The following is a 25,749-nucleotide window of genomic DNA, read 5'->3' on the forward strand; positions in this document are numbered from 1 at the left end:
GAGTGTGACATCTATCCTTTACTGTCTTTCTCTCTGATAGACTTTGGATTCCCTATTGTTGTTGTGTTTTTACATCATGAGAAGTCGTCATGTCTTGTGACCACTGAACTGATGCGTGGTCAGGGCTTCTTCCTCCCATGATTCCCTCTGTGTGTGAGGCTAGCTCTGTTGGATTTTAATGTTGTCGTCCTCCTGCTCTGTTTGGATCTGATGGCGGTGGCAGGTAGGACGACACGCCCCTCCCACTGTGCTCAGCCAGGTGACAAGGTCTTGTTACAGTCGTGTCCACAGGCCAATGCTGCATGATTTATTTCTGGAAAGAGGTCGCCAAGGCAATGAGCAATGGGATGTCAAAAGGAAGGAGCGTGGCTGCACATTGCCATGGAAACAAAGACGGTCAAATGTCACGCTGCTGACGTGGCTCGACCGCCATGATGTCTGTCCCTGTGCACATCTGACTCACTGTGATGACAATATTCAGTTTTCAAAGCTGTTAAACTCAAATCAAAATATAACTTTAAGTCTGAAAAGTGAAAACGTCTAGAGGGGCAGAGAAATGATGCCCAAAAACACCAACAACAAAAAGAAAACATGTTGCATCATAGCATGTGTGTGCTTGCTGCTGCTACAGCTCCATTTCTTTAAAGAGAGTTTGAAGGAGACCTGATGTTCAGTTTCTCTTCTTTTTAAATCTATTTTTAGGATTTTTTTTTTTTTTGGAAGTGTATGCCTCTAAAATGTTTCTGTCTCATCATGCACAGTGACTGACATGACATGAGTAGTGTGTCTGGCCTGGACACAGGCTGTGGTGGATTCATTGTTGGTATCTTGTCTGTGCGTTTGTGCTGCTGGATGGACATCATGTATTTAAATAACAAAAAAAAAAAAAAATAGGCAAGACATCAAATGTCAAATGTAGTTCACAAGGCACAAGAGATGGAACTGGCCCGCTGTATGTTGTGCCGAGGTTTTTATATTTCAGGGACGTTACCTATGTCTCCTCCATCTGGAAGACAAACTGCTTCAGTTCTACAGAAAGATGAGCAATTGTGAAGACCAGTCTGGACTCACAATGCACAACAACATGATTCATCTCATCTTGACTGTAATAAGCTGAAAAGTGAAGTGCCATGAATCCTTTGTGGATGTGAGACGGAGGAAGCGCTGGGTGACGGAGTCTGACCCATAAATCCTGTTTCCTGTTGGCTTGACATTGACCAAGGAGACGAAAACACATTAAAGGCAATTGGAAACGGGTCATAAATGGGCAAAGACATTAAGTGGAAATGGAGGGAGGATGGGAAGGGTGAGAGGACACCCAAGGGGGATGGGGAAGCGTAGAGGGACAGACAGAGACTGGAGAGCAGATGTGTTCATCTCTTCTCTCAGGTGTTTTGGGACATGGATATTTTCTTGGACACTTGATTGTTGGCTTTGTCTTTTTGTAGTTTCTGGTGTTCACATGTGTGGGCCATTCATGGTTGACTTGTAACGTTTTATTTGTTTCAACCGATGTAAAACTCCTCACATTGAAATATTTATTCATTCTCAGTGATTCAGGAGGAGAAGCGTGTCGCAGTGCTGAACTGCTGGAACAGCCCTACCAAGTGGTTTTTCATGTCCACAGAGTTTTTGTGTTAAAGACATAAAGTGGATCATTTGAACAGTTTCAGCCATCCAGAGCTGGACGGAGAATTTCTTTCTGCGCCCACTGTGAATTCTCCCCTTTCCTCTTCCTTAATGGATGTGGTACAAAATGAAGATGAGGAAGTCATTATGTAATCATTGATCCATTTATAGAGAAATTTGAATCACACTGGAGGGGCCATCTTCTGACAAAACAATATATGATAATAAGTTTTTGATGCTAATAATGATTTTCTTTTAAAAAGCTGGATTCATCATCTCAGCCTTCATTTTCTTCTTTGTGGTGTGAAAAGGACAATATGGCAGGAAATGCTCCTCCTGAGTGAAGGTCTGATTATTTCCCTCAGCGAGACTGAAGGAAACAAAAGGAGCTTCAGAGTTGGTGCGTTCACATGAATGACTCTGACATTGTGCTTCTCATCTTCCTGTTGCTGATGTTAAATACAACCAACTTCTCTCTGGGCTTTTCAGATGGAAGCTGCAGAAAAATCCTTGTTATTTGTCACCTTCATTGTGTTTTTATGAAGCCCCCACCACCACCATTTAAGATACATTTATCAGACAGAAGCTTTAGAAATGGACTGAAATCATCTGCTCAGACAATCAGCTGGCAAATGTCTCCCGTCACTGACGAAACAAACAAAACAAAACAGCCCTCCAAACCGAAGATGCTCTGGTCCTGTCAGACTGTAAACAAAGGTCAACATCACCACAGAGTGATAGATTAAAGAAGGGAGCTTTGGAAATACCTTCTGCCCCCTACAGTAAATCCTTGACAATCATGCATGTTTGGGGCATTGAATCACGCACACATGAAAACCTCAACGTGCCTGATGATCAGTCAACTCCTCAGAAAAGTGATTGCCGGTGATTGCTGGTAAAGATCACGGCGTTGGAATGTCACAGCGTTTGTGATGTGTTGAGCAGGAAAAGCTGCTCTGTTCTCTGTTGCCGCTCAGATTAACTGTCTGCTCCCGTTGTGCAATTGTTTGTCTGCAGCTCATTTCCTCCATCTCAAAGGAACAGATGATGAAACACCAGGCTCTGTGTGTGTGTGTGTGTGTGTGTGCGTCTGTCTGTCTGTCTGTGTGTGACGGCTCAGGTGGTGCAATCAAAAATATACTCCATCAGCTCTTCACTTTTTTTTTTCCCTCAACTGATTCCTCTCTTATCTGTCTCTCTCTCTTTCCCTCCCTCCATCTCTCTGTCTCTGTCTCTGTAGAAATGAAGATGCTATAAATCAGATGGCCGTAGCTCCCTTCACGTCCCCCCCAGTCCTTGGCCCCGCCAGCCCTAAGGTAAAGACAAACAGACCCATAGCTCCAGATATGTGGCCAAAAGTTTGTGGACATATCAGAGGCTTGAGGAACTTAATTTTTTTGTCATCAAAGGGAAAATTGAGTAGATATTTTACCCTGTTGAGCTCAGCACAAGCTCTTTCGGCTTTCCCCAACTTTGGGGTCAGCACAGCAAATCAGCTCTGTGACTTGCATGATTGGCCACAGTTTTTATTCCGGACACCCTTCCTGTCACAACCCTCCCTATTTATCCGGACTTGGGACTGGCACAAGCCTACCACTGGTTTGCCATGTGGGTGGGTTTTGAAACCCCCTAACCCGGGGCTTCTGCATGCAAAACATGCAGTCTACCACTGAGCTACTTTCCTCGGTTACAAAACACTTACAAACATCTACAAGTGTCCTTAAAATATATAAAGGAAGAAATGTTTGTTCATTCATTCATCTTCAAGCTTATCCGTTTCTGGGTCGTGGCGAGCGCTGGAGCCAATCCCAGCTCACTCTGGCTGAGGGCGGGGTCACCCTGGACAGGTCACCAGTCCATCACAGGGCCAACACACAGAGACAGACAGAGACCAACAACCACTCACACTCAGACCTACGGACAATTTAGAGTCACCAGTTAACTCAAACACGATGTCTCTGGACAGTGGGAGGAAACCGGAGTACCTGAAGGAAACCCGCACAGGAACGGGGAAGGAAGAAATGTATCCAATTTAAAGGTCTTTTTTCCAACAAATTCTTTACTCTGTACAGTCATTAATGCACAAATAAAACAGAGTGCAACAAAGTTATTGATTCCTGAAAACACAGAGCGGTAGACAGTAAGACAATAAGACATAACACAAGTCACAAAGTAAATAAGACTGCACTGTGTGAGAACATTTAAAAACAGTCTGACGTTAAACACACACTAAAAACTGAAAGTTTGAGGTTTACTATTCAGCAGTCGTGAGAAAGGCCAAAAATTTAAACATAACTTTTCTGAAGTTTTAATTTCACCAGTGAGGAGGCCAAACAATCAAACTGTGATTCAGTTGTCTGTGACATCAGCGGGATGAGTTCTCATACACGAGGCGTTTGGACAACGTTGGACTTCCTGAACGAACCAACTTCAAACATTAACGTCTACTTTAGCCTTGTCCTGCAGCTCCAATTGAATTCAACCAAACATCATGTCTGATGACGTCTGTTTGCGTTTTTATGTTATTTAGTGTGCCTCTCCTGCTTCCCCTGGTGTTCCCGTCCTCTCAGATAGACCCCGCCCCTCTGACAGCCAGACACTCCCCCCGTCGTTGGACGCAGCGGTCAGTGCTTCCTGTTGGTCGTTGGTGTGATTAGTGTGAACAGCCGAGATAACTGTGTCACCTGATCTGATCTGACAGGATGAGACAAGCGACGAGGCCAAACACAACAACAGGAACAGGAACAATGGTGGCAGCGCCGACCCCTGCAGTCTGAGGACGGTCGACGCCACCTCCAAAAAGGTACAGAGCTCCGAGCCTCACCCCCTTTCATACACTCACACTCCTTTAGTTTATAATGTTTGGGGGTAAAAAAGTGATGAAGCTGAAGAAAAAGCTGCATTTCATCATCTCAACTTGTTCCAGAAACCTGCTTCTATTGACAGAATCAGGACACACACTCCATAACCCCCGCCGCTCTATGTGTGTGTCTGTGTGTGTTTCCTGCAGAGACTAAAAGCTGCAGTGTGTCAAGAAAATGAACTCCAGGCTCTGAAGTTCTCTCTGGAGCAGCAGGTGAATTTACATCTTTAGACATATGATCAGAGTAAATAATCAGGAAATCAATTCAATCACATTATTGTGTGTGTGTGTTCAGTCCAGCATGTCTTACAGCAGATCCCGTAAACAGGCAGCAGTGTGTCCTCCTGTGATCAGCTGTGACCTCCAGGCCGCCAACAGAGGTAAAAACATATGAACAGTATCAGCATCTGAAGCCTGATTCACTGAGCCACAGCCAAACACAAACACTTTTCGCCTGCACAACTGGACATATCAATGAGTTTATGAGCTTCTTGTTTTTATCTGGTCTGATGTATTTAATAAATGAAAGGAGACTTCTGATAGCCACCCAACTTAAAGATGAGCCTCCTCCTCCTCCTGTAGACCCATCATGCTGTGCTGTGGTTCCTGGTCAGGAGACGGTGCTGGAGATCTGTAAGGGCAGATCAGGACTGGGACTCAGTATAGTGGGAGGAAGAGACACACAGCTGGTAACAGACACAGACGCGCGCACACACACACACACACAAACAACCTGTTGTGGACGGGTGGGTCCAATCCCAGCTGACGTTGGGTGAGGGCAGGGTTCACACTGATACTCACAGTCAACCATTCAAACTGCATGTACCTGGACTGAAGGGGAACCTGGAGAACCCAAACTCCACCCAGAAAGGTCCCAGCCTGGGGTTGAACCTACAACTGACCATTGGACCTCTGTGCCACCCCACGCTGCTCCAATTCAGTACAAATCTCTTCATTCAGATCAGCATGATGCTGTTTTGTTAACCTTCAGACTGTTAATGAACTCTATTCCTGGACAAGAAGTCAAACAATTACGTTCAAAAAAATTAAACAAAACCACTGAGCTTCCTGCTGACAGCTACAAAATATAATGCCCTCGACAACAGCTGGAAAAATTTTTATTCAACTTGGCGCAGATTTTTATATATTGTTATTTTAATGATATAATATTATTTGTTCATTATTATTGCCATTATTATTAGAGCTGACTCCCCAGCCAGAGCTGATGGTTAAAGTCCTTTAGAAATGATTTCAAACTGCTCACATCAAAACTTTTCTCTTTCTCTCCCTCCCTCTCTCTGTCCTTGTCTGTGTGTGTCTATCTACCAGGATGCCATAGTGATTCATGAGGTTTATGAGGAGGGAGCTGCAGCCAGAGATGGACGACTGTGGGCAGGAGACCAGATCCTGGAGGTACCGACCCAGTCCACTGGTCTGGGACTGGATCTGCTCTGACATCATATTAATAATCATTATCAATTATCAATCAGTGTCAGTCTGTTATAAACAACACACATTTTATGTAATAACGCACACATAATACACACTACTAACCTTACACACACTTAATACACACAAATCTAGCATGTATGTCCAGATTATATTGTGTTTGTGTGTGTGCGTGCGTGCATGCACAGGTAAATGGCGTTGATCTCCGTGGAGCATCTCATGAGGAGGCCATTGCCTCCCTGCGTCAGACGCCCGCGAAAGTGCACCTGACAGTGCTGAGGGACGAGGCTCAGTACAGAGATGAGGAGAACCTGGACATCTTTAAGGTGGAACTGCTGAAGAAGAGTGGCAGAGGGCTTGGACTTAGTATCGTCGGAAAGAGGTTCCACCTTAAAAAACAAACTCACTTGCAGGACAACAACAATTGCAATAATGACTATAATACAACTATGTCTGTATGTTCTTTGTGTGTGTATCAGGAGTGGCAGTGGTGTGTTTATCTCGGAGGTGGTCAGGGGGGGTGCTGCTGAGCTGGATGGCCGTCTGATGCAAGGAGATCAGATCCTTTCAGTCAACGGAGACGACACGAGATATGCCTCCCAAGAAAATGTGGGCGCAATACTGAAGGTAATGCAAACACACACACACACACACACACACTAGGCCTCGAGAGCCACTTCGTCCTCGAGAGCGTCAGCAGGCACTGTGTCTGAAACAACCAAACCGCTTTATTTCAAAAATATTTGTTGAGTGTGTCTTTCTGCCTTCACCTGATGGCCAGGTGTTGACGGTCTTTTTTGCTTGTTGTTTGATGCACAGTGCGCTCGAGGTACTGTCCATCTGGAGCTCGGCCGACTCAAAGCTGCATCCTGGATCTCATCAAGACACAACTCACAGGGAAGCCGTGTGTGTGTGTGTGTGAGACAGAATGAACAACAAAATGCGTACACATTTTGTTGACAATGAAAGAGCCTGTTGCTATGGTCACCATCCGATGGAGAAACTCAGAGTCCTACTGAGTGTGAACACTCTGTCTCTCTTCCTTCCACAGATGAGTCATGTGAGTGGGAACAGCTCAGGTGTTTTGGCCCCACCCATTGCACAGACTCAAACCGCATCTGACCCGCCCACATCCAACACCCCAACCACCAGCCTCAACAACGACCTGAGGCCAGCCAATGACATCACTTCCTCGTCAGATGCAGACATCCGTACAGTGGAGATCACAAGGGTACACACACACATGCACACACACCTGCTCAGCCTGCTGGTCTTTGACATCTGACCCCTGTGTTTACTTTGTATCTCAGGGTGTCAGCGACTCCCTGGGGGTGAGTATAGCGGGGGGGAAGGGCAGCCCGTTGGGTGACATACCAATCTTCATCGCCATGATACAGGCCAACGGCGTTGCCGCCAAGACACACAGACTCAAGGTAGACGGAGTGTGTGTTAGTTTGTACATGTGTGTCTGTATTTCTTACTGAAAGTGCGTGTGTGTTTGTGTGTTAAGGTGGGGGACAGGATCGTCAGTATTAACGGTCAGTCTGTGGAAGGTCTGTCACACTGTGAGGTCGTCACCATGTTGAAGAACAGCTACGGAAACATCAGCCTAGAAGTAACACACACACAGAAACACTCCCAAGTGTTCAGTTCTCATTTTGAATGAAGACTCAAATTAAAAGCTACAGATGGAACATCTGGTCCACACAGACTTCGTTCAGACTTGTGAAGTGTTTTCAGGTTTAAAATTCACCTTTTATACCAGAAAACTAAGCTCTCTTGTTTCCTGTTTATGTCAGTATCTGGTTCAGTGTCTCTTCTGAACAATTAACAGCTTTCCTTTGAAACTGTTAAAGCAGTTGGCCCTTTCTTTTGTGTGTGTGTGTGTGTGTGTCAGGTGGCAGCAGACACTAACATCAGCGCCATCGCCACTCAGGTGGAAAGTCTGTCCAGCAGCTCCAGTTTGTCGGCGAACACTGACACACACACAGCAGAGCCAGAGTGAGGATATACACACACACACTCATAAACAGAGATGCCCAGTGTATAAGGACAGGAAGCGTTAATCTGACTCTGACCCCTCCCCCCACAGGGGTCCACGGCCCCGCAGCATCAGCCTGGAAAAAGGTTCTGAGGGACTCGGCTTCAGCATCGTCGGAGGATTTGGCAGTCCACACGGAGACCTGCCCATCTATGTCAAGACCGTCTTCAGCAAGGTCAGGACCTGCACTGACACAGAACCCTCACCTGACTGAGAAATAAACTGTTTACTGTCATTTATCAATAAAGCACAATTCAAACAGCTGGACATGGTACAAAAGAATAATTAGAAATTAAACGAGACGAGGAGCAACAGAAAAATTAAAAAACAAAACACTGGTTGGAATTTACAAAAATGCATAAAGATTAAAAAGAAGTTGATCAACAAATGTAAACAGATGTGCGCAGGTGTAGCAGGTTTAGTGTTGAGATGATGTGAAGCTCTAGTTCCAGAAGGTCACATGGTGTGTGTGAACATTTCCGCCTCAGGAGGGTGCTGTTACAGTTTGGCCTGTCATTGTGTGTGTGTGTGTGTGTGTATCTCAGGGAGCGGCGGCGGTGGACGGACGTCTGAAACGAGGTGATCAGATTCTGTCGGTGAACGGAGAGAGTTTGCAGGGAGCAACACACGAGCAGGCTGTCACCATCCTGAAGAAACAGAGAGGAACTGTCACACTAGACGTACTGTCATAACACACACACACACATAACTGCATACACACGCTGATATGAATCACCTGTACACACACAGAAGCTCCTGTGACGTGCTCTGATCTCACCCACACACACACACACACACACCCTGACGAACTCTGAACTTCCCAACTTGCAAAAACGAAAAAAGAAAAAAGAAGCACCCTCAGACAGTGCCAGCAGATACACGCACCACCTTCAGATGTTTAACCATTTCTAAACCTCGGACTCAGACGCGTGCTCATGAGAATTTGATCTATTGTTACCTGATCCTGATCATGATGATCTGCTCGGCTTGTTGGGAAATCTCAACAGCTTCCCAATATGTTGCCATGGAATCTGAGCATCATGGTTCCTGATTCTGGAGTCCGAGAAGTTCCCTCTGTTCAGGCTCTCGACTTGGACTCAGTTAGCATTTTGGCATCCACGCTAAAATTTGCACTGAACACAAACAGGAAGTCATCAGTTAGTCTGTTTGTTTGCAGGAGAGCCACAGAACCTCAGACACTTTACTGTTTACTGTCTCCTCCTGTAGGATCTGCACAACCTCTCACCGAACTGGGTCTGTCTTAGACCTGGACCAGGAAAAACCTCACAAACAGGTTGAAATTTAAGGTTTAAATGAAGGATTCAAATGAAAATGACTCTGTCTCCAGAATCTCGTGCCCGGGAAGACTCATCACCTTAAACTCTGGGAAGTGAAAAATGCAATTTTTTTTCTGATTTTTTTTTTTTTTTTTTTTTTTTAACAAAACAATTGATTTCTCCTGAAAGTGAAGATCATCAAACATGACTGTCTCAATTTCATGGCAAATCCATTCAAAAGCTGTTGAGATCTTCAATCAGGTCCGTTCACATCAATTCTATCCAGCAGATGAATGAAAGTTCAGAGATTCTTTACAAGATGCAGACACTTTCTGTGCTCTGAGGGACGTTCAGGATTCTGTTTCTGATCTGGAAGATCTCGTCTGTGGTGACCGACCTGTTAGCTGTTAGCCACGGAGTTGCCATCCTTCTAACATCTCACTGTGCTGTGGCCACATACTTTTGACCAGGTGATGCAGCTTGACCCTCCGCTCTGATCAGTCTGTGCTTTACTTGAAGAAACGTATGTTGCTATTGATTAAAAAAAAAAAAAAGCAAGGATCAATTTCAGAAGAAGACGTCCAACACATGCAGTCACATGGTTTCCCTCATAACCATTCAAACATAACTGCTTTATAACAGACCGATCATTATTTATAAATGCGTTAATGTCTGCAATGCTGAAGCACTAACCGTTAAAAGTCCTGAGATCTGCTGATTAACTATAAACCTTCATGGCGTGCTGGTTTACGGCCTTTAAAGGCTAAATCCAGGAACAGGAAATGAAGGTTTACACTCCCTTTAAACAAAATAATGCAACATTAATGTTGAAAATACTTTAACTCTTCAGGTGTAACAGCCAGGGAAGTTTGACCTTTCTCCTCATTATTGAAACGTTGGAGACACATACAAACATTAATCATTGCTGTTAAATTATGGAAGTTTATTCTAACAAAGTGCCATAAATGGATAGAATAAAAATTTTCATTTCAAGCGTTTTTCCTCCGGACTTTCTTCAATTATTCTTCAGTTGTGACTCATAAACAAATGTTACACACTGATGTGACTCAGGACTTGGCAGGTCTGGAGCTAGTTTCTCCTGGCAACAAACTTGGCGTCTTCCACGTGATTGTTACTGTGGCAGGAAAATAAGGGAGCAGGTGTGAATGAAAGCAACAGGCCCGCAAGGGGCAAGATCTTCGTCTTCTCTTCAGGTTTAGATACGGTGATGACGATGACGTTAATGAGACGTTGTAGCTTAGCCTAACGCAAAACTGGAAGCAGATGGAAACTGTTGGCTTAGAAAGTCCAACACCAACAAACTCCAGTTCATAAAATTACTTTTTTTTAATCAGCGAAAATTAATCTTAAATTTATGGCATTCAATCACTTTTTGAGCTCCAAGACTCTGAACTAATACATGAACATTAGTGTTTTTTATTTTTGACTGTGTTTATTACAATTAAAGTGATTCTTTGTGTGGGTTTTTCAGAATAATTGAACAAACGGCTTCAATTTCTAAAAAAAAAAAAACACAAAAAAAAACTAACGAAAACAACATAAAAGATCTACTATTGTGCCACTTAAAAACTTACTAAAACACCAAAATTTATTCTTTAGTGATGAGGAAAATTTAAGTAATTCGAAGTTGTACTGGTTAATCAACAGGGAGAAATTCATTCAATAACCGCTATAATAATTTTTTTTTGTAAAATTCAGAAAATGTATTTGATGCTCTCAGCTTCAGTTATTCCAGATGAAACAATGGAATCTGATTTCTGATTATAAATAAGTAATCACAAAGCAGGCTTTAAATTGAACAGTTTCAGCTGTAGTGGGGGATGAAATGAATCTTTATCATTCAGAGAGAGAAGACAAAGATTTATCAAACCATCGGCCTGTTGCTTCCTCTCTCCAACTTCGACACCATATGAAGTTTGTTTTCCGAATTTTATACATATCAGTCGGCTGCATAACACTTTATTTTCAATTTTGTTGTCACAATTGTCTTAATTTTTGTTACTTTATTCATAGATTTCAGAACAGATGAACTGTAATTTATTTTTTGATCTTGCTGGAAATTAACAATGTATTTTGTTATTGTTTTAATATTGTTATTATTATTATTGTTGTTATCATGTTTTGTCTGAATCACTGAATTGTTAGAAACTGTCGGCTTTCTCACCTTAACCTTGCTTTTTAGTTGACCTGAGGCATTGTTTAGTTGACCCACCAGTCAGTGCATGAAAAGTGAGAGTAAACTTTTTACAATAATAACAAAAAGAAGCATCAAAAAGATAAACATGATCGGAAAACATCAACAAAAACAAAATGATAAAGCACAATAATGTATAATGTTTTATTTCTATCTTGTTTTTATTGAAATCTAAATCAAACATTTAATCTGTTTCATGGTCTAAAATGTATCCCTTAATGCTTGCATGGTTGACCATAACTATTTAACAATTTTTTGTCATACATTTCAAAGTTGTTATCTTTCAGATTTTCATCGAATAAATATCCTTCTGACACTTTGTTTCTATCCAAACTACAACAAGTAAAACAAAGTCAACACCAGTGAATGGTTCTGATGTTTTAAGACCTACTGAATAGTGATATTTTTTAAAAATGGTATCATGAGCATAAATATAGTGGAGGAAAGGGCGTTTCCTGTACTGTTTAATGATTAGTCACAGGTCATTCTTTCCACCATCAGTACTGAGAGTTATTGTGAGAAAAGATCACTTATTAATCAGCAGAGCTCAGCTAATTAGACGGCTGCTCTGCGACAGGACGATCTCAAGGATCACAAAGCAAAATGTCTACAGTCAGATTGTGTAGAAATTCTTATCAGTAACTAATAACATCTAACGTCACATAATCTTTTCAGGAAACAAACAAAAAACAGTCAGAGAGGATAACAGACTCCACCCACATGAAGCAACAAGTACAACCTGTGAACATACAAAATAATAAAAAAAAAAAGCCCAGCATCTGTAAATCTCCATTTTCATTTATCAAACAATCATTTGTGTCTTTGTCCCAGTCCGGGCGATGTTAACCAATGGGATCAGTTTGGGTGGGTCACATGGCAGTAACTTTATCGTCAGTGCTGTCAATCACCAGGTTGTTGTAAGCGTTCATGTCTTCTTTGCTCCTGATCAGCAAACACACACAAAATGTTATGTTTATACATATTCTTTTATTATTTATCATTGAGTTTAAACTCTGACTGAGTGTTACGCGCCTGTCTATTGTCTATTAACTATTGTGTGTCTTTCATACAACAGTTTGTTGTCCTTTGTTGGATTTTCCATCTAAGATTGATCATTAGTGACTCTTTGTTTATACAGCTGAGTTTTGGGTTATTTTTTTGTTTGTTGTTGTTGTTGGGCGGGGGGGTTGAGTTTTTATTCAAACTGTGGATCACTGAATGTTTTTGGAGCCTTGCAGCCATTTTCTTTACAAATTGAGGCTCCATGGATAGTTTTGCTCTGTGCCAACGGCCTCCACCTCTGCCGAGCACCTTCAGTCTTGCAGGTGTTGGTGGGTCTTACCTGACCAGTTCCAGGCAAGTCTCGTAGGCAGGTACAGACTCATTTTGTTTCCCTGACTCCAGAGCGGTCTCCCTTCACATTAAAACACATTTCACTTTTTATTATAAGACTTTATAAGGCAAAGGAGACGGATACATGGCAGCCTTATAAATATGTTTTCTCTCTGAGCTTATTAAAAAGACTGAACCCCCCAACCCCAACTTACCCACTGGACTTTTCACACCAGGCCTTTTTCACCAGGAAGATGACAAAGGCGAGAAAGAGGAAGCCGACAACGGCGATGATTCCGGTAAGCCACTGAGGCAGCACACGCTCACTGACCTGACGGTGAGCTGGAACACAAAGGTCAGAGGTCAGAGATCGGCCACATTCAGCTGGTCTGCTGACTCTGCCTTATGTCTCTCAACCGTTTTTCATCAAATGAATCACTAATCCACTGCTGCTGAAATGAACCTGACCCGCTCTTTAACTGCTAAAACAAACCATTAGCAAACAAACAATTTAACTGATAACAGACTACAATGAAAGTTTTTCCCAGGGGTAACAATTTGGGCAATTTTCATTGTATTTGTCAAGCTTGGTGTTTGCTAAAACAAAATCAAATTTTCATATAATCCACAGCTTTCTAAAAACTAAACTGACAGACAACTGTAGTTTTATCATTCCTCTTTACCATCAAGCTACAGCAAGCTACATTTCAGGCCCAGATATTTTACTGAGCCCTTAAAATTCACCTGCTTGTAAGGAATCCTACAGGCAGGAGATTTGGGCAATTAATTCAGTGCTGCATTCACTTTCAAAGAAATCTGAATCTGTGGGAAATGTGCTGAAGTTGAGTAATCTATTTATATAACTTTTGTTTGTTTCTTTTTTTTTTAGTTCATCAGAGAGTTCATCATCACTTGGTACTTGGCAGTAATTAGCAGCAAAACAATGATAAGTGCTGTTCCAGCCCCCCACAGCTACCCACAGCATACATATACGCACAACTCAGATTGCACGGAACATCCTGCAACCAGTGCTCTTATTGTTTATCTTGATATTGTTGTTGCTGTTGTTGTTTTTGTACACCCCCTCCTGTCTTCCCTATCCTGTTCCTGTTCTCTCTGTCTATCCACTCCTGAGCCAGTACCATTACCAATAAAGTCAAATGCAGATGGCGACAGGAGGAGTATGTCAGACGCCTTCGCAGAGTTAAACTGTTTGAGCACAAGGCACCAGGAGCATTCATACTACCTGCCCCAGCGGATGAACAGGACAGGTAAAAAAAAGAACAAAAAGAAAACAGCTGATGTCAAAAAGTGTCAAAAACTAATATGAGTTATATATTTGTTTGACAATTAACAATCACAATATTATATATGAAAATGAATTGTTTTGTTCAAGCTGTTCAAAAGGATCTTAAACGTCAGTAAAATGAAACGTGCAGCTGTCACTGAGGATCCATGCAGGGTTTTTCTCTGAGCTGTCGTGTTTTGTGTATCTTCATACCTTCCTGGTTGCAGCTTGCAGCTCCAAAAATCAGCAACAAGCAGGAAGTAGCTGTACAGAGTTTTCCCATCGTCGCTTCTCAGCTCCGACTGCCAAAATAAAGTCCTGAAAGAGTTGAAGCCTTAGATAGAAATGAAAAAAGGAAGGTGTGCCCAGTCAGCAGAGTCAAGCTGTGAGTTTCAGGTTAGTTAATGTTTCACTCACCTGACAAAACAAACTCTGAGTCACAGGAAGAGATCTTTTACGATGGAGCTGTTCTCACTCAGGTAAACAAACTGAAGTCCAACATTCAAACCGCCAAACAACAGCTGAGCTTTTCTTTTCCCTTCCTAATGTAACATTTTACTGTTGAACCAAAAAATGAATAATGAATTTTTTTCATTGCTATTTTGACAGTTTCATTGTGATGTACTCATTAACGTCACTAAAACAAAACAATCAGAGATTAAGATGATATGAGAAGACATTTTAATGAACTTGGAATTTATCTCAATAGATAACTTCAGCTGGACAACCACAATTAGCATAATTAAACAAGATTTAAAAAGCAGTATTGCTTTTTTTCTTCTTCTTTTTTTTTTAAATTGTGGTCAGAAACCTGCTCTGAAATGTGTTGACATTGTTACGGCCTCTTTAGTAAAGAAAATTACTAAAGAAAGAAAATCAGTAAAGAAAATGATGTTGGCACTAACCAAACATTCTGAATGGCAGCAACTGCAGCTTCTGTCCTGAAAGCAACGCTAAAGAAATCTTTTCCCCATAGCTCCATAAAACCAGCAGATTAAAGGAAGATATCCGCAAGTTTGGAAACATGCCACAGACTATAAATAGTTGTCGGTTCCATGATAATTCATCAAAACTCAGCACATTCACAAATTTTACATAAAAACTTGTACTCTACATGAGCAATGTGTTAATATAAATACATTTCCTAAAAGCGAAAATATTTTTCTGTCTAATTTCCTGTGAAACCTCCCAGAACCTTGAGGCCTCTGGAGGTCTGGTGCCCCAGTTGGGCCCCAGAGCCCTACAGTATGAGGCAGGCAGGGGAGGGCTTGGCTCTGAGCATGCTCATGAGGTTCAGGTTCAACTGGGCCGGGTTGAAGTCCTGCAGGTCAGACGTAGAAGGCCCCTGGCCGTCCCTGTTCTTCTCCCTAGAGGTCACTCTGTACTGGGCCTTGACGTTCCTCAGAGGGTTGTAGTCTGGACTGATGTATTCTGGACAGCGAAACACCTCTTTGATAACAAAGCCCTCCTGAGTCAGTGCCACAAAGCCATTCCTGTAGGTCACCATCCGGGCGACCGGCGAGTACACCAACTGGACGTACAACAAGTTTCCTGATGTGAAGAAACAAAGACAAAACTTTGTGACAAAATCTGAGAGCCAGACTAGGACTGTTGGACCCCATTCAGTTATAAAACCTCATTTATAATCGCATAAGACATAACACAAATAATTGTCTGTTCATTTAGAAAACGATTACAAAATACTTTCCTATAGCTAAATACAAACTTCTATGCATAAAAACAAAAAACACTTTTCGCTGACATGTCAAAGTTTTGAGCCCTATTGCCTTAGTTGTCTGTCAGCCATATTGGTTTTTTGAAGCAGTAAGAAACCATTCTTGGAGGAGTTTAAGATACAAGTAGCACCTGGCTGGCACAGCTTAGCATAAAGTCAGCCTAGCAGCGCTTCAGTAATGACTGATTATTGTGACACCTCATTTCCTTCACACTTTAGAAAGTGGTTTTATATTTGACACTCAGGACTGGCAGCCTGTCCGCGGTGACCCTGCCCCTCGCCCGGAACGTTGACTGGGATTGGCTCCCGCACCTCCGCGACCAGAAAAGTGGTAGAAGATGGATGGAGACTGAACTGCTCTCCTTTATAGGTTTGCTGAAATTGGCTGACTCTAATGTGATTGGCCGCAGACAGATGCAGTGGTGGATTGATGCACTGATTAAAACTGAGCTGTTTGTTTGTTGGTGTTTTGTTTCCTTCTTAAGACGGACCTGAAGACACGTCCCAGACTTTGACGGTTCTGTCCTGAGATCCAGTGAAGAGGAACTGGTCGCTGTCAGAGAATGCCGCAGAGAGGATGCCCTCGAAGTAAAACCCCTGGAAATGAACCCAACCACAACACAATAAACTGATTATAACACACTGTGTAGAGATACTGTGCTTGTTAGTGCTACACAGCTAATGTTAGCATTAGCAGTCCTTTACTAGGTGTCTCAAATCTGCTTAGAATGACACAGTAGTCACTTATTAACTTATATATATTGATTTGGTGATAAATGTGGTGACTGAAAATGTCTTTTTTTGGTTTTCATTCTTTCATTGACCGCGGTGTGGATTTTAAAAACTTGAGTTCAGCCACTGGTGGTGTGCTGCTCTGAGGCAGCAGACCTTCAGACTGACCCTGACCTTGTACTCCATTGTGTGGTCCAGGGCCAATGGGTTCAGGGCCCACAGCCTCTGCACGGCGTCCTCAGAGCCCACCAAGGCGTGAGTCCCCCAGTTACTGGCTGTCACGCAGGTCACTCTGCTGCCATGAGGCTCCAGTCTGGAGTCGCCACCGCTGGTGAAGTCATGGAGTCTAACCTCCCCGCAGTCGGTCCCGTACAGCAGCCTGCAGTCGGATAGCAGCGCCATGGAGGACAGGGGTGCATGGAGGAGGGACAGGGAGAACCTCTGCAGGGGCCCTTCCACTGTGGGGAAGCTGTCTCTGGTGGTGATCTCAAACAGACATGCTGAATCTTCATAGGCCACTGCCAGGTGCCTCTCCTGGGAGCTGACAACCAGGCACAGCACCCTGGATAGGCTCTCTGGGGGGGGCAGGCAGAGCGTTTCCTGGGGGAGCAGTAATGGGTAGATAAGGACGGTGCCAGAGGTCAAACCACACAGGAGCAAACGCTTCTGCTGGGACAACTCCAGACAGGACACCGGAGCAGAAACAGACAAATGGTCCAACAGAGAACCTGCAGGGAGATTGGGAGAGAGTCAGACAGAGGAACAGACAGATAGCGAGAGAGAGGGACAGTCAGGTATGTGTTAAATTCATCAAATAAACTTTTAGCTATGTTTTTATGTTTTCATTCTTAAAGTCAGTTGATTGATAATCAGTAAGACCTTCGACCTGTGAGGTTGTTCCAGCTGATCACTTCTGTCTGGTTTGGCTCTCGGACGAAGAAAACACGATCTGCGTCCTTAGTGATGGCGACGTGGGCACAGCCTGACGGGGCATGAGCGATTGGTTTGTGTCGCGGGTCATAATTCAGATTCCACAGCTGGATGGAGGCGGTTTTCGTCGAGGCTGAAACCACCAAGCCTTTATAGAAAACCAACGAGGTGACGGGGAAGTTGGAGCCACACAGACAGTCCAACAAGGCGCCGGTGGTGACTGACCAGATCTGTCAAAATGATGATTGATACGGGGAGGATTATGGGATGTGATGTAGATGAAGTTGCCTGGCACATGATGATTTCCCATCAAGCCCTTTGTGTTAGATGAAGTCTAAAAGAAACACCGATGTCGTTTATCTGATGAAGGCTTTGCAGTCAGTGAGGGATTGTCTCTCACCCGTATGAGCTGGTCAGCAGCTCCGGAGGCGAGAAGTCTGCAGTCTGAGGACATCGAGGCCGACAGGATGATGTCGTCATGTTGGAGGTCCAGGAATTTGTCCAGAGAGTTTGTATGAATGTTGAAGAGGCTGAGAGTTCGATCAGCAGCTGCAGACAGAAACAAAACAGCTGTCATCATATTTACCCTAATCACATAGCTACTGTTTCATTATTTTATTATTTATTGACATGTATCTATTATTAGTCTGTTTTGAGAAAGTCTCCTCTGCATACCTGCCATCAGGATTTTCTCATCCTCTGTGACTGAAAGTAAAGAAGGAATCAAAGGAAAGTCGATTCCTGTTTCGCAACCCGAACAAGAAATCTGAAATTTTCAATTTATCAATAAGATTAGAAATAATGCTGATGTAGGTTTGGCTTAAATATTGACAAGACAGACAAGACAGATGATGAAGCTTTAATAAATGTTGCGTTGAATAACAATATGCGCTATTGACGGATGTGAGTCGTCTGCACTTCCACTGCGATCAGTCCTCATACTCCTTTTTACTCCTGCTCCCTTTAGTTTTGGAATTTGCTGTATTGATAAAGTTATCATTGCTATTATTTTTTTTATTAACTCGGACTGTAACAATCATAAAACCATCAGACCCTTCAGGCTAAATAAACGTACCTGATAGAGAAAACCTTCTTTAGTAACTGCAAACACTTTCCCAAGTTTTTGCAATGTAACCGCGCTTACGAGAGTCCAACCCTTCTGAGAGTTTTCCAGCTGAGTCTCCACAGTCCTGTGAACAGGACCTGATACTCTGACCAGGCCAGAGTCAGTCACAGAAACCACTGAGTCCCCCAGGACTCCTAGAACCAGCGAGCCATCGTCACTGCTGAAGAGCTGGGAGCCGTCCGGCCTCCAGGCCTTGACCTGGGACAACAAGATTCAGGTCTAACACGGAAAACGAAGTCTTGATTCATCAGAATAAAACTGAAAATATTGTGTAAAGTTGTATTTCATATTTGCCATCAACACAAAGTGATAACCTGAGCAGAGACAGAACCAAGAAGTCTGTAAGAGATTTACCTGAGTTCTGGTGTAAACATAGAGCACCTGTCTCCTCTCACACATGTGGATATGAATTGCTGAGGGAGCGGAGTCAACAGGTACTGCCTTGTGGATGCAGAGCAGCTGCTGGCCGTTGATGAAGCTCCACCTCCTCAAAGACCCGTCCGCAGCCAATGAGAGGCAATGAAATGAGTTGTCAATCACTTTAACGCACAGAACCGCACCTGCATGGCACATATGATGTTGAGAGTCATTATTATTATTGTCATAATAACTATTATTGCAACCCAGAAACAGATAAGTGGTTGAATAATAAAGTGCTATTTTTTCTGATTTGCTCAAATTTTGCTGAACTTAGAAAGAAAACAATGAGTGCACAACACACACACCGTGTCCCAACATGGTGTGACTGTAATTAAGGCCTAGTCCCGCACACCATTTGGCCAATCAACAGTCTCTACAGGAAATATGAAAGTTCAACCCCCAATTTTTTGGGCTAGTTGATAATAGCTTTTTAAATGAATTTAACTTTAAAATTTTATTTAAACATCAACAGGGCAGGGCAAATCACTGGCAGTAACTCGATAACCATTTGACCAATCAACATGAACCTTCAGGCCGTGGTAGAAAGGAGGCCAAAGCCTTTTGAGCCTGACCACTGAGGGGGTCCTACAAATGCACATGTAAATATCCAAATCTGTATTCCTCCAAATTTGGTGAACATGTTCTTAGGGCAAATATTTTCCAAAAGTGTTTATAGATTAAATGTGGGTGGGGCTTATTGGTCAATAAATCTCAATTTGCAACACTGGAACGAGACACCAAAATAACTGGAAATTATGAATCCTAATGACAAACAACTGTTTTAGAGGCTTTAGATTTTTACGTTTCATTGGCCGTATCCAGCTGTTATAGTTAACATTAATTCATTTCATTGTGGTTGTGTTGTTGTGTAATGGGTTCGGACAAACCAGTGTGACCCAGCAGAGTGTGGATGAGCTGCTGGTCGGCGAGGCTCCACACTGCGACCACGCCGTCATCTGTGCCGGCAGCCAGAAGCTCTGCCGGCACACTCACGTCAGCACAGAGAACGCCTGCAGACACAGCAACAGTTGGTTAATTCTCTGTTGGGCTGAATCTTTACCAAAGATTTGTACCGAAAGGGTCACTGACCTCCGTGCAGCCCACTTAGTGTGTGCTGCAGCGCCCCCCCTGGCTGCTGCAGGAAGCTGCACTTCGGTACGAGGATTGGCTCCGGACACGTCAGGAGCCATTCCTCACACTGACTGCAGAGCCGGCCAATCACAGAGGGGAAAGTGGAGGCCAAGGAGCAGAGTCGTGCCAAAAGCTCGGTGTAGAACAGAGGCATGTCTGAAAAACAGATCTGCCTGTTTATGTTCAGTTTTCATTCACTCTTATTGGAATGAACTCCTTCAAATTAGATCATCTTGTTTCTAAAGACTGTTTTATGCCAACAAATAGATGGATCCAGAATAACTGACCGATGTGATTGTTCAGTAGGTCCAGAACGGGTTTGATGAGGACCAGGGTGTCCCGGACCAGTCTGGTCTCAGTGCAGTCCATGTATTGGGAGCACTGGTCCAGGTCATGGATCACACTGGTCACACCACACACCCTGCTCTTACAGTACAGCCACTCAGAGTTGCCTGAAAAACAACAACAACGAAAGGAGACTGAAAGGTCTGCTCTGTTTCTATAACTTCACCATGGTTTATATCCTGAACTGCTTATGATTTAGCTCTGAAAGGACATTTCTGTTGGATACAAACAGAAAGTATTTGATGTTGCTGGGTCGTTCTGGGGTGGTTGTGGTGTTTTCTAATCAGCTCTCTGTGGATCCTCAGGATCCTCAGGATGTCAAGGCATATTGGTAAAGCCCAGTAAAGTTGGGTTCAGCATATCAGACTCTGTGTTGGTGTGCGGCACGAGTGGGCGGGACTTAAATCTTTGGGTGCTTCCTCTGTCATCTCACCAATGACTTCCTGTCGTAGCTCCTCCCACAGTCCGGCATGCAGCAGGTGATAAGGAAGCTCCTGCAGCTTCCTGACGTTCGCCACATCTGGAGCGAACCACAGTGGCTGGGGCGGGACCTGTGACACCCCCATGAGAGAAGGACAAGAACCTTCAGTATTTTTACACACCGAGGAAGTCCAGAGACAGGAAACAGAAAAGCAACCTAACATCAAATTAGCTTCACGTTCACTGGGATGGTACAGAACGGCTGCCACTGCTAAAGGACTTGCCCCATGGTGGGGATTTTCTGCTTAACATAAAACTAACTCGACCGAGGCTGCATGGCTACAACAACTTTTTGTATCAGAAAAAAGACACTTCTGATCATCTTGACTCAGATGCTGCTCAATTTTCTACATGAAGTTGGAAACGGATGTCAGACGACAAATACCATTTCCAATACAGCTATGGAGCGAAACGTGAAGTTATGCTTAGTGTTTTTTCCTAAGGATGGTGCAAGAGGAAAGGGCCTGAAATCTAAAGGGTTCAACCTCTGTGGATGACGAACGTTATCATCATCTTGTATTCAGAGGGGGGTGGGGCTCTTGGTACCTTTCTGTCACAGACAAGTAGCGACAGACCCGGCAGAGTAGCAGGCTTCAGTTTCCCAGACCACTGACCCAGGAAGTACTCCGCCAGAATGCTGAGACTCCGCCTCCGGCGCTGTGATGTCAGATACCGCGATGAAACCACCTCAACCAGGCGCCTGAAGCACAGAAAAGCCATGTGACTCAAATCAGATCTAACCTTTTATGGTCGTCTGTATCTGTCAGGTTGCTCATCCCGTACCGGTTGTTGAAGGCAATGGTGGCGACCCCACCCACCCACCGCTCCTCCAGATGGTCCTCCAAGTCCAGCTTGAGTTGGGCCCATAGGAGGGGGGGCAGCCGGATCAAGGAGGGCGTTGGAGGAAGGGAGTACCTGTATACCTCACTAATGACATCATTATCCAGGGACATTACATCACGCAGCTCAGCCTCCAGCAGACCTTCCCTGTGGATATGTGACAATCAGCTGATGATTGTTTACCTTCTTGTTGTTAGCAACGATTTAACAATGATAAAAAACTTTGTGAGTTGTTTCTCCCCCAAAAATAAGGAAAATAATTCACATCAATAATCCTCAATGGCTGAGCTCAGATAAACACTGAACTTCTTTTTAGGTGTTTCTGCATCACCTCACCTTGCCAGAACCAGGTATCCCAAGGCCCCGCCTACCAACTCCTTCCCATGTTTCTCTTCCAGCATCTGGAGGAGCTGTGACATCATTTCCTGCGTGTTGGTGCCGAGGTGTATGTCTGCAATCAGGGTGAAGGAGGCCCAGCGTCTGGCCGCGGACAGGATGAGTTTGAGATGGAGAGGACAGCCGGTGGAGTCAAAGCAGCGCAGCACGGCATCGCTCTGCTCAGGGGTCAACATTCGCTGCCATGCCTGCATGTTCGATTCCATAACCTGTTTCCCTTCGTCATGGGACAGATGCTCCACCTCAAAGAAGTTACCCGAAGATGCCAACTTCAGCCGCATGTTGGCAAACACCTCACTGTTTGTGTCCATGGAAACCACCAGGTGGACATTTGGCGGGAGGTCAGTGGGCAGCCAGTGAAGCCTCTGAGCATGATGCTGGTCTGAGAGCTGGTCCAGAGAGTCCAGGATCAGGAGCAGACTGTTCCCATGCTGGGAGACCTGAGCCAGGATGTTCCTGAAGAACCTGAGCAGTTCCAGGTGGGCACCAGCTGTCAGTGGTGAGGGCAAAGACAAACCACATGCCAGACAGATTTGGAGACAGATGCTGTGGAGGACGTGGTCAATGTCTGGTCGTTGAGGGTGATGAGCCGACAGCAGCCGGATCGCTACCACTGATCCTGCATCTAGGACGCTCCTCATCTCCTGTGCCAGTTTGCACAGCAGAGCCGTTTTCCCCATCCCAGCAGCCCCGTGGATGATCAGTGGGGCGTGACGGACATTGGTTGACTCCCACATGGCAAGACAGAGCTTACCCAGCAGACTGTCTCTGCCATGGAGGCCTTTGCACAGCTTGGCACTCATGGCGAGATGCTGTCCGGCCTCTTCAAACATCCAGTCTGACGTTCCCCTGTTCTCTTCTTCTGGGCTTCCCCACATCTTGCTCCTCCTCCCCTCAGCCGGGGAACAGACCGCTGCCATGATCCGGGCCTTCATTTGCGTCACAAACTGCTCACAGATGCTGTCCAGGTACTCAGCGTGCTCTTTGCGTTTGGGGTCAACGCTCCCCTTGCCAAGCTCCACACAGTGCAGGTTGAGGATCTTCTGTGATGAGACGTAGAGTCGGGACTTGAGGTTAGCAAGGAGTCCCTGAGCTTCTGCGTCTAGCAGCCCGTCGGCAGTCAGGTCCATGTACTTGGCAAGACGTTTGGGGCCCTCCCTCACCCTTTGCCGGGGAATCTCTCGGACAAAGAGCAGAGTGGACCGCTCACTGCCATCTGCCCACAAACCCTGCTGTAGCTCCCACTCCATCACTGAAAGAAAGAGAATGCACTCAGAATCCCCCTGAAACATAAGGAGACAAACTATGACATGTCTCTCACCTGATGTGTGGAAGCATTGTTTCTGCTCGGCTGTGATGTCACCAGCAGCCTCTGCATTGGCGGCTGCCAGTCGCAGGAACTGCAACAACTGAGTCTCTGTGAGACGCCAGGACAGGACATCATTGTCATGCTGAGGCCTGCTCTCAGGTCGAAGGTCACTGTAGTGGGGGAAGTGAGCCGTGATAGGCTGAAGGACATAGGTGGGTGGGACAGCATTGTTGTCCTTTAAGAACCACTGACTCAGCTGCTTGATGCCTTCAGGTTTTTTGTAGAGTTTGGACATAAGAACTTCAAACTGTTTCTCTGGGATGACGCGAGGAAGAGCTCGGTGACCATACCGGTTCCCCAGCAGAAGCTTATCAGCCAAGATAAATGGAGGGAAAGGGAATACAGATCAAAGTTTTTCACCTTTGACTGATCTTTGTCAACTTCAGTGAGCCAAGGTCTCTTTTTGTCTTTAGATCCTTAGCCAGTTAGTTCAGATTTGGATCAGACTGACTTGTTGCATGCAGCTTTGCTGCTTTACTTATAAGTTAGACTAAAGTTAAATTAAAAGTAAGTCTTAAATAAATATTTTCAAATCTATATCATTCAAATAAAGACCACGAGTAGGTGATTTTGTAGATTAGCTGCAGCAGCTCTGCATTAAAGAGAAACTTTACAGCAGCAGAAAATGTTTTGGAGAAGAAGAAAAATATGGCCAAACCAGATGATGATCACGTGAAACAGGATTTAGGCAACAGACGCACAACGAAAGCTGGTCCGGCTGAAATCCTCTTACAGGTCTGGATCTCCTGCAGGAAGATCTCCCAGGACTCGTGGTCTCCAGAATAGACATTTCGAATCCCCCAACACAGATCCACCACCTGAGGAGGAAACAACCAACAACTGAACCATGAGCAGCTTTTTACTGAACAGCTGCACTGGATTCCTTCAGTTTATCTTCCACACTTGAATTTTTGTTTTAAACATTGGCCCAACCTCAAACACAAGCCCGAGACCGCGACAGAAAGCAAGGACCTCTGGGTAAGCTCTCTCCAGCAGAACCTTCCTCTCACTGCTCATATCTGACAGCCAAAGAATAGACACACAACAGGAAGTGACATAAACATCACAGTAGCATGGAGCTGTGGGGGATTTTACTGTTTACATGCAACTTCAGACTGAGTCTCTGTTGGAGAGAGGTGGTCCAGAACATGGCAACCAATTCATTCTTATTGCCAGCTTCTAACTGACTATAAACACGAGTAAAGGCTGTACAAACAGTTAATAAAACATGATAAATAACCGTGGACAGTGATTGCTCTGACCTGTGAAAGTGGAGCTGATGAAGACTCGGATCATGTTGGAGCTGGGCGTTGTCATCTGTGCTTCGTCCATCCGTCCTCTGAGGACGTCCTGCGGGCTGACATCTCCTCCTCCTCCTGGTCCAGCTTTTGGATGCTCTGCCATTGTGTCCACCGTGAAGCCGCGGTCTCCTTCTTCTCCGTCCCCTTTTTCTTTTGTGTGAGCTTCCCTCCTTCAGCTGCTTTTCAGCCTCCCGCTCATCACCTCTGTGGATCCGCTCCAGGACAACCAGCTGTCCCACAGGACTAAACCTGCTCTGGATATTCCAGTTCAACTGTTTACTGCAACCTGCTCATCGCTACTCAGCTGTATCACAGAAACATTCAGACTTTTTTTTTTGTTTAAAGTCTCAACATACTCAGAATTACTGAATATGTAGAGACTTTAAAAAAGATGAATCACTGAGACTGTAAACCTCACCTGCCACCATTGAACTGAATCTGAAGATGATGGATAATCATAATGAGGATAAATATAATGTAAAGATGTACGACACTAGCTGCACAGAGACAGTTACACAACATATCCTTGGATTACATTCATTACATCATTACATGTTTTGCTTTTTAATTGATTTGGATTTGTTTTCAGTGATCAATGATTATTTGGACTCTTCCATCACACAATGTCAGATTGGCCTGGAATAAAAAAATGGATGGAAGAATGTCAAGCAGCCCACTTCAGACATCTTTTCTTACTTGTATGTTGCCTTAGGCTGTAGCATTTATGTTAATTCTCTATACTTTATATGGCCCGGCCCCTTCACCCACTAAATTCACAGAATTGTATCCTCGGGTTTGTGAAATTAATCTCTGCCTGAATCAGTTTTTTTTTTTTATATCTTTGGTTCAA

At 44.2% G+C, this 25,749-nt stretch overlaps 3 protein-coding genes across 12 annotated transcripts in view; 1 reads left to right on the forward strand and 2 right to left on the reverse strand.

Annotated features, from left to right (window-relative positions):
* Positions 1–10,838, forward strand: part of patj (PATJ crumbs cell polarity complex component) — a 69,203-nt gene extending 58,365 nt beyond the window's left edge. For 9 of the 10 annotated variants that reach the window (XM_029499221.1, XM_029499223.1, XM_029499225.1 and 6 more), the window contains 16 exons: positions 2,870–2,945; positions 4,160–4,252; positions 4,331–4,432; positions 4,640–4,705; positions 4,788–4,872; positions 5,075–5,181; positions 5,822–5,905; positions 6,130–6,323; positions 6,421–6,568; positions 6,761–6,838; positions 6,993–7,172; positions 7,252–7,374; positions 7,452–7,556; positions 7,839–7,942; positions 8,034–8,157; positions 8,528–10,838. In XM_029499221.1, the coding sequence (XP_029355081.1) occupies positions 2,870–2,945; positions 4,160–4,252; positions 4,331–4,432; positions 4,640–4,705; positions 4,788–4,872; positions 5,075–5,181; positions 5,822–5,905; positions 6,130–6,323; positions 6,421–6,568; positions 6,761–6,838; positions 6,993–7,172; positions 7,252–7,374; positions 7,452–7,556; positions 7,839–7,942; positions 8,034–8,157; positions 8,528–8,674 (1,816 nt within the window). In that variant the 3' untranslated portion in view covers positions 8,675–10,838. The remainder of the gene's footprint in view (positions 1–2,869; positions 2,946–4,159; positions 4,253–4,330; positions 4,433–4,639; positions 4,706–4,787; positions 4,873–5,074; positions 5,182–5,821; positions 5,906–6,129; positions 6,324–6,420; positions 6,569–6,760; positions 6,839–6,992; positions 7,173–7,251; positions 7,375–7,451; positions 7,557–7,838; positions 7,943–8,033; positions 8,158–8,527) is intronic. The other variant, XM_029499228.1, reaches the window with a different exon arrangement.
* Positions 10,839–11,691: 853 nt separating this feature from the next.
* pdzk1ip1 (PDZK1 interacting protein 1) lies at positions 11,692–14,432 on the reverse strand. Its single transcript, XM_029499231.1, has 4 exons — positions 14,308–14,432; positions 13,022–13,148; positions 12,817–12,888; positions 11,692–12,416 (listed from the first exon to the last, which is right to left on the reverse strand). Exons 1-4 carry the CDS (start codon positions 14,375–14,377, stop codon positions 12,344–12,346), a joined length of 342 nt encoding a protein of 113 aa, XP_029355091.1. The 5' UTR covers positions 14,378–14,432; the 3' UTR covers positions 11,692–12,343.
* Positions 14,433–15,334: 902 nt separating this feature from the next.
* nwd1 (NACHT and WD repeat domain containing 1) lies at positions 15,335–25,166 on the reverse strand. Its single transcript, XM_029500720.1, is given in 20 exon segments — positions 15,335–15,645; positions 16,321–16,426; positions 16,736–17,289; positions 17,448–17,721; positions 17,892–18,040; positions 18,167–18,257; positions 18,567–18,815; positions 18,972–19,177; positions 19,925–20,047; positions 20,127–20,324; positions 20,456–20,620; positions 20,947–21,064; positions 21,540–21,693; positions 21,777–21,980; positions 22,170–23,088; positions 23,137–23,481; positions 23,551–23,905; positions 24,300–24,416; positions 24,532–24,617; positions 24,861–25,166. Coding segments are annotated over 20 exon segments (4,866 nt in total). The 5' UTR covers positions 25,003–25,166.
* Positions 25,167–25,749: the final 583 nt, after the last annotated feature.

The sequence above is a fragment of the Echeneis naucrates genome, chromosome 4, assembly GCF_900963305.1.
Source record: "Echeneis naucrates chromosome 4, fEcheNa1.1, whole genome shotgun sequence".
NCBI classification, from domain to species: Eukaryota; Metazoa; Chordata; class Actinopteri; order Carangiformes; family Echeneidae; genus Echeneis; species Echeneis naucrates.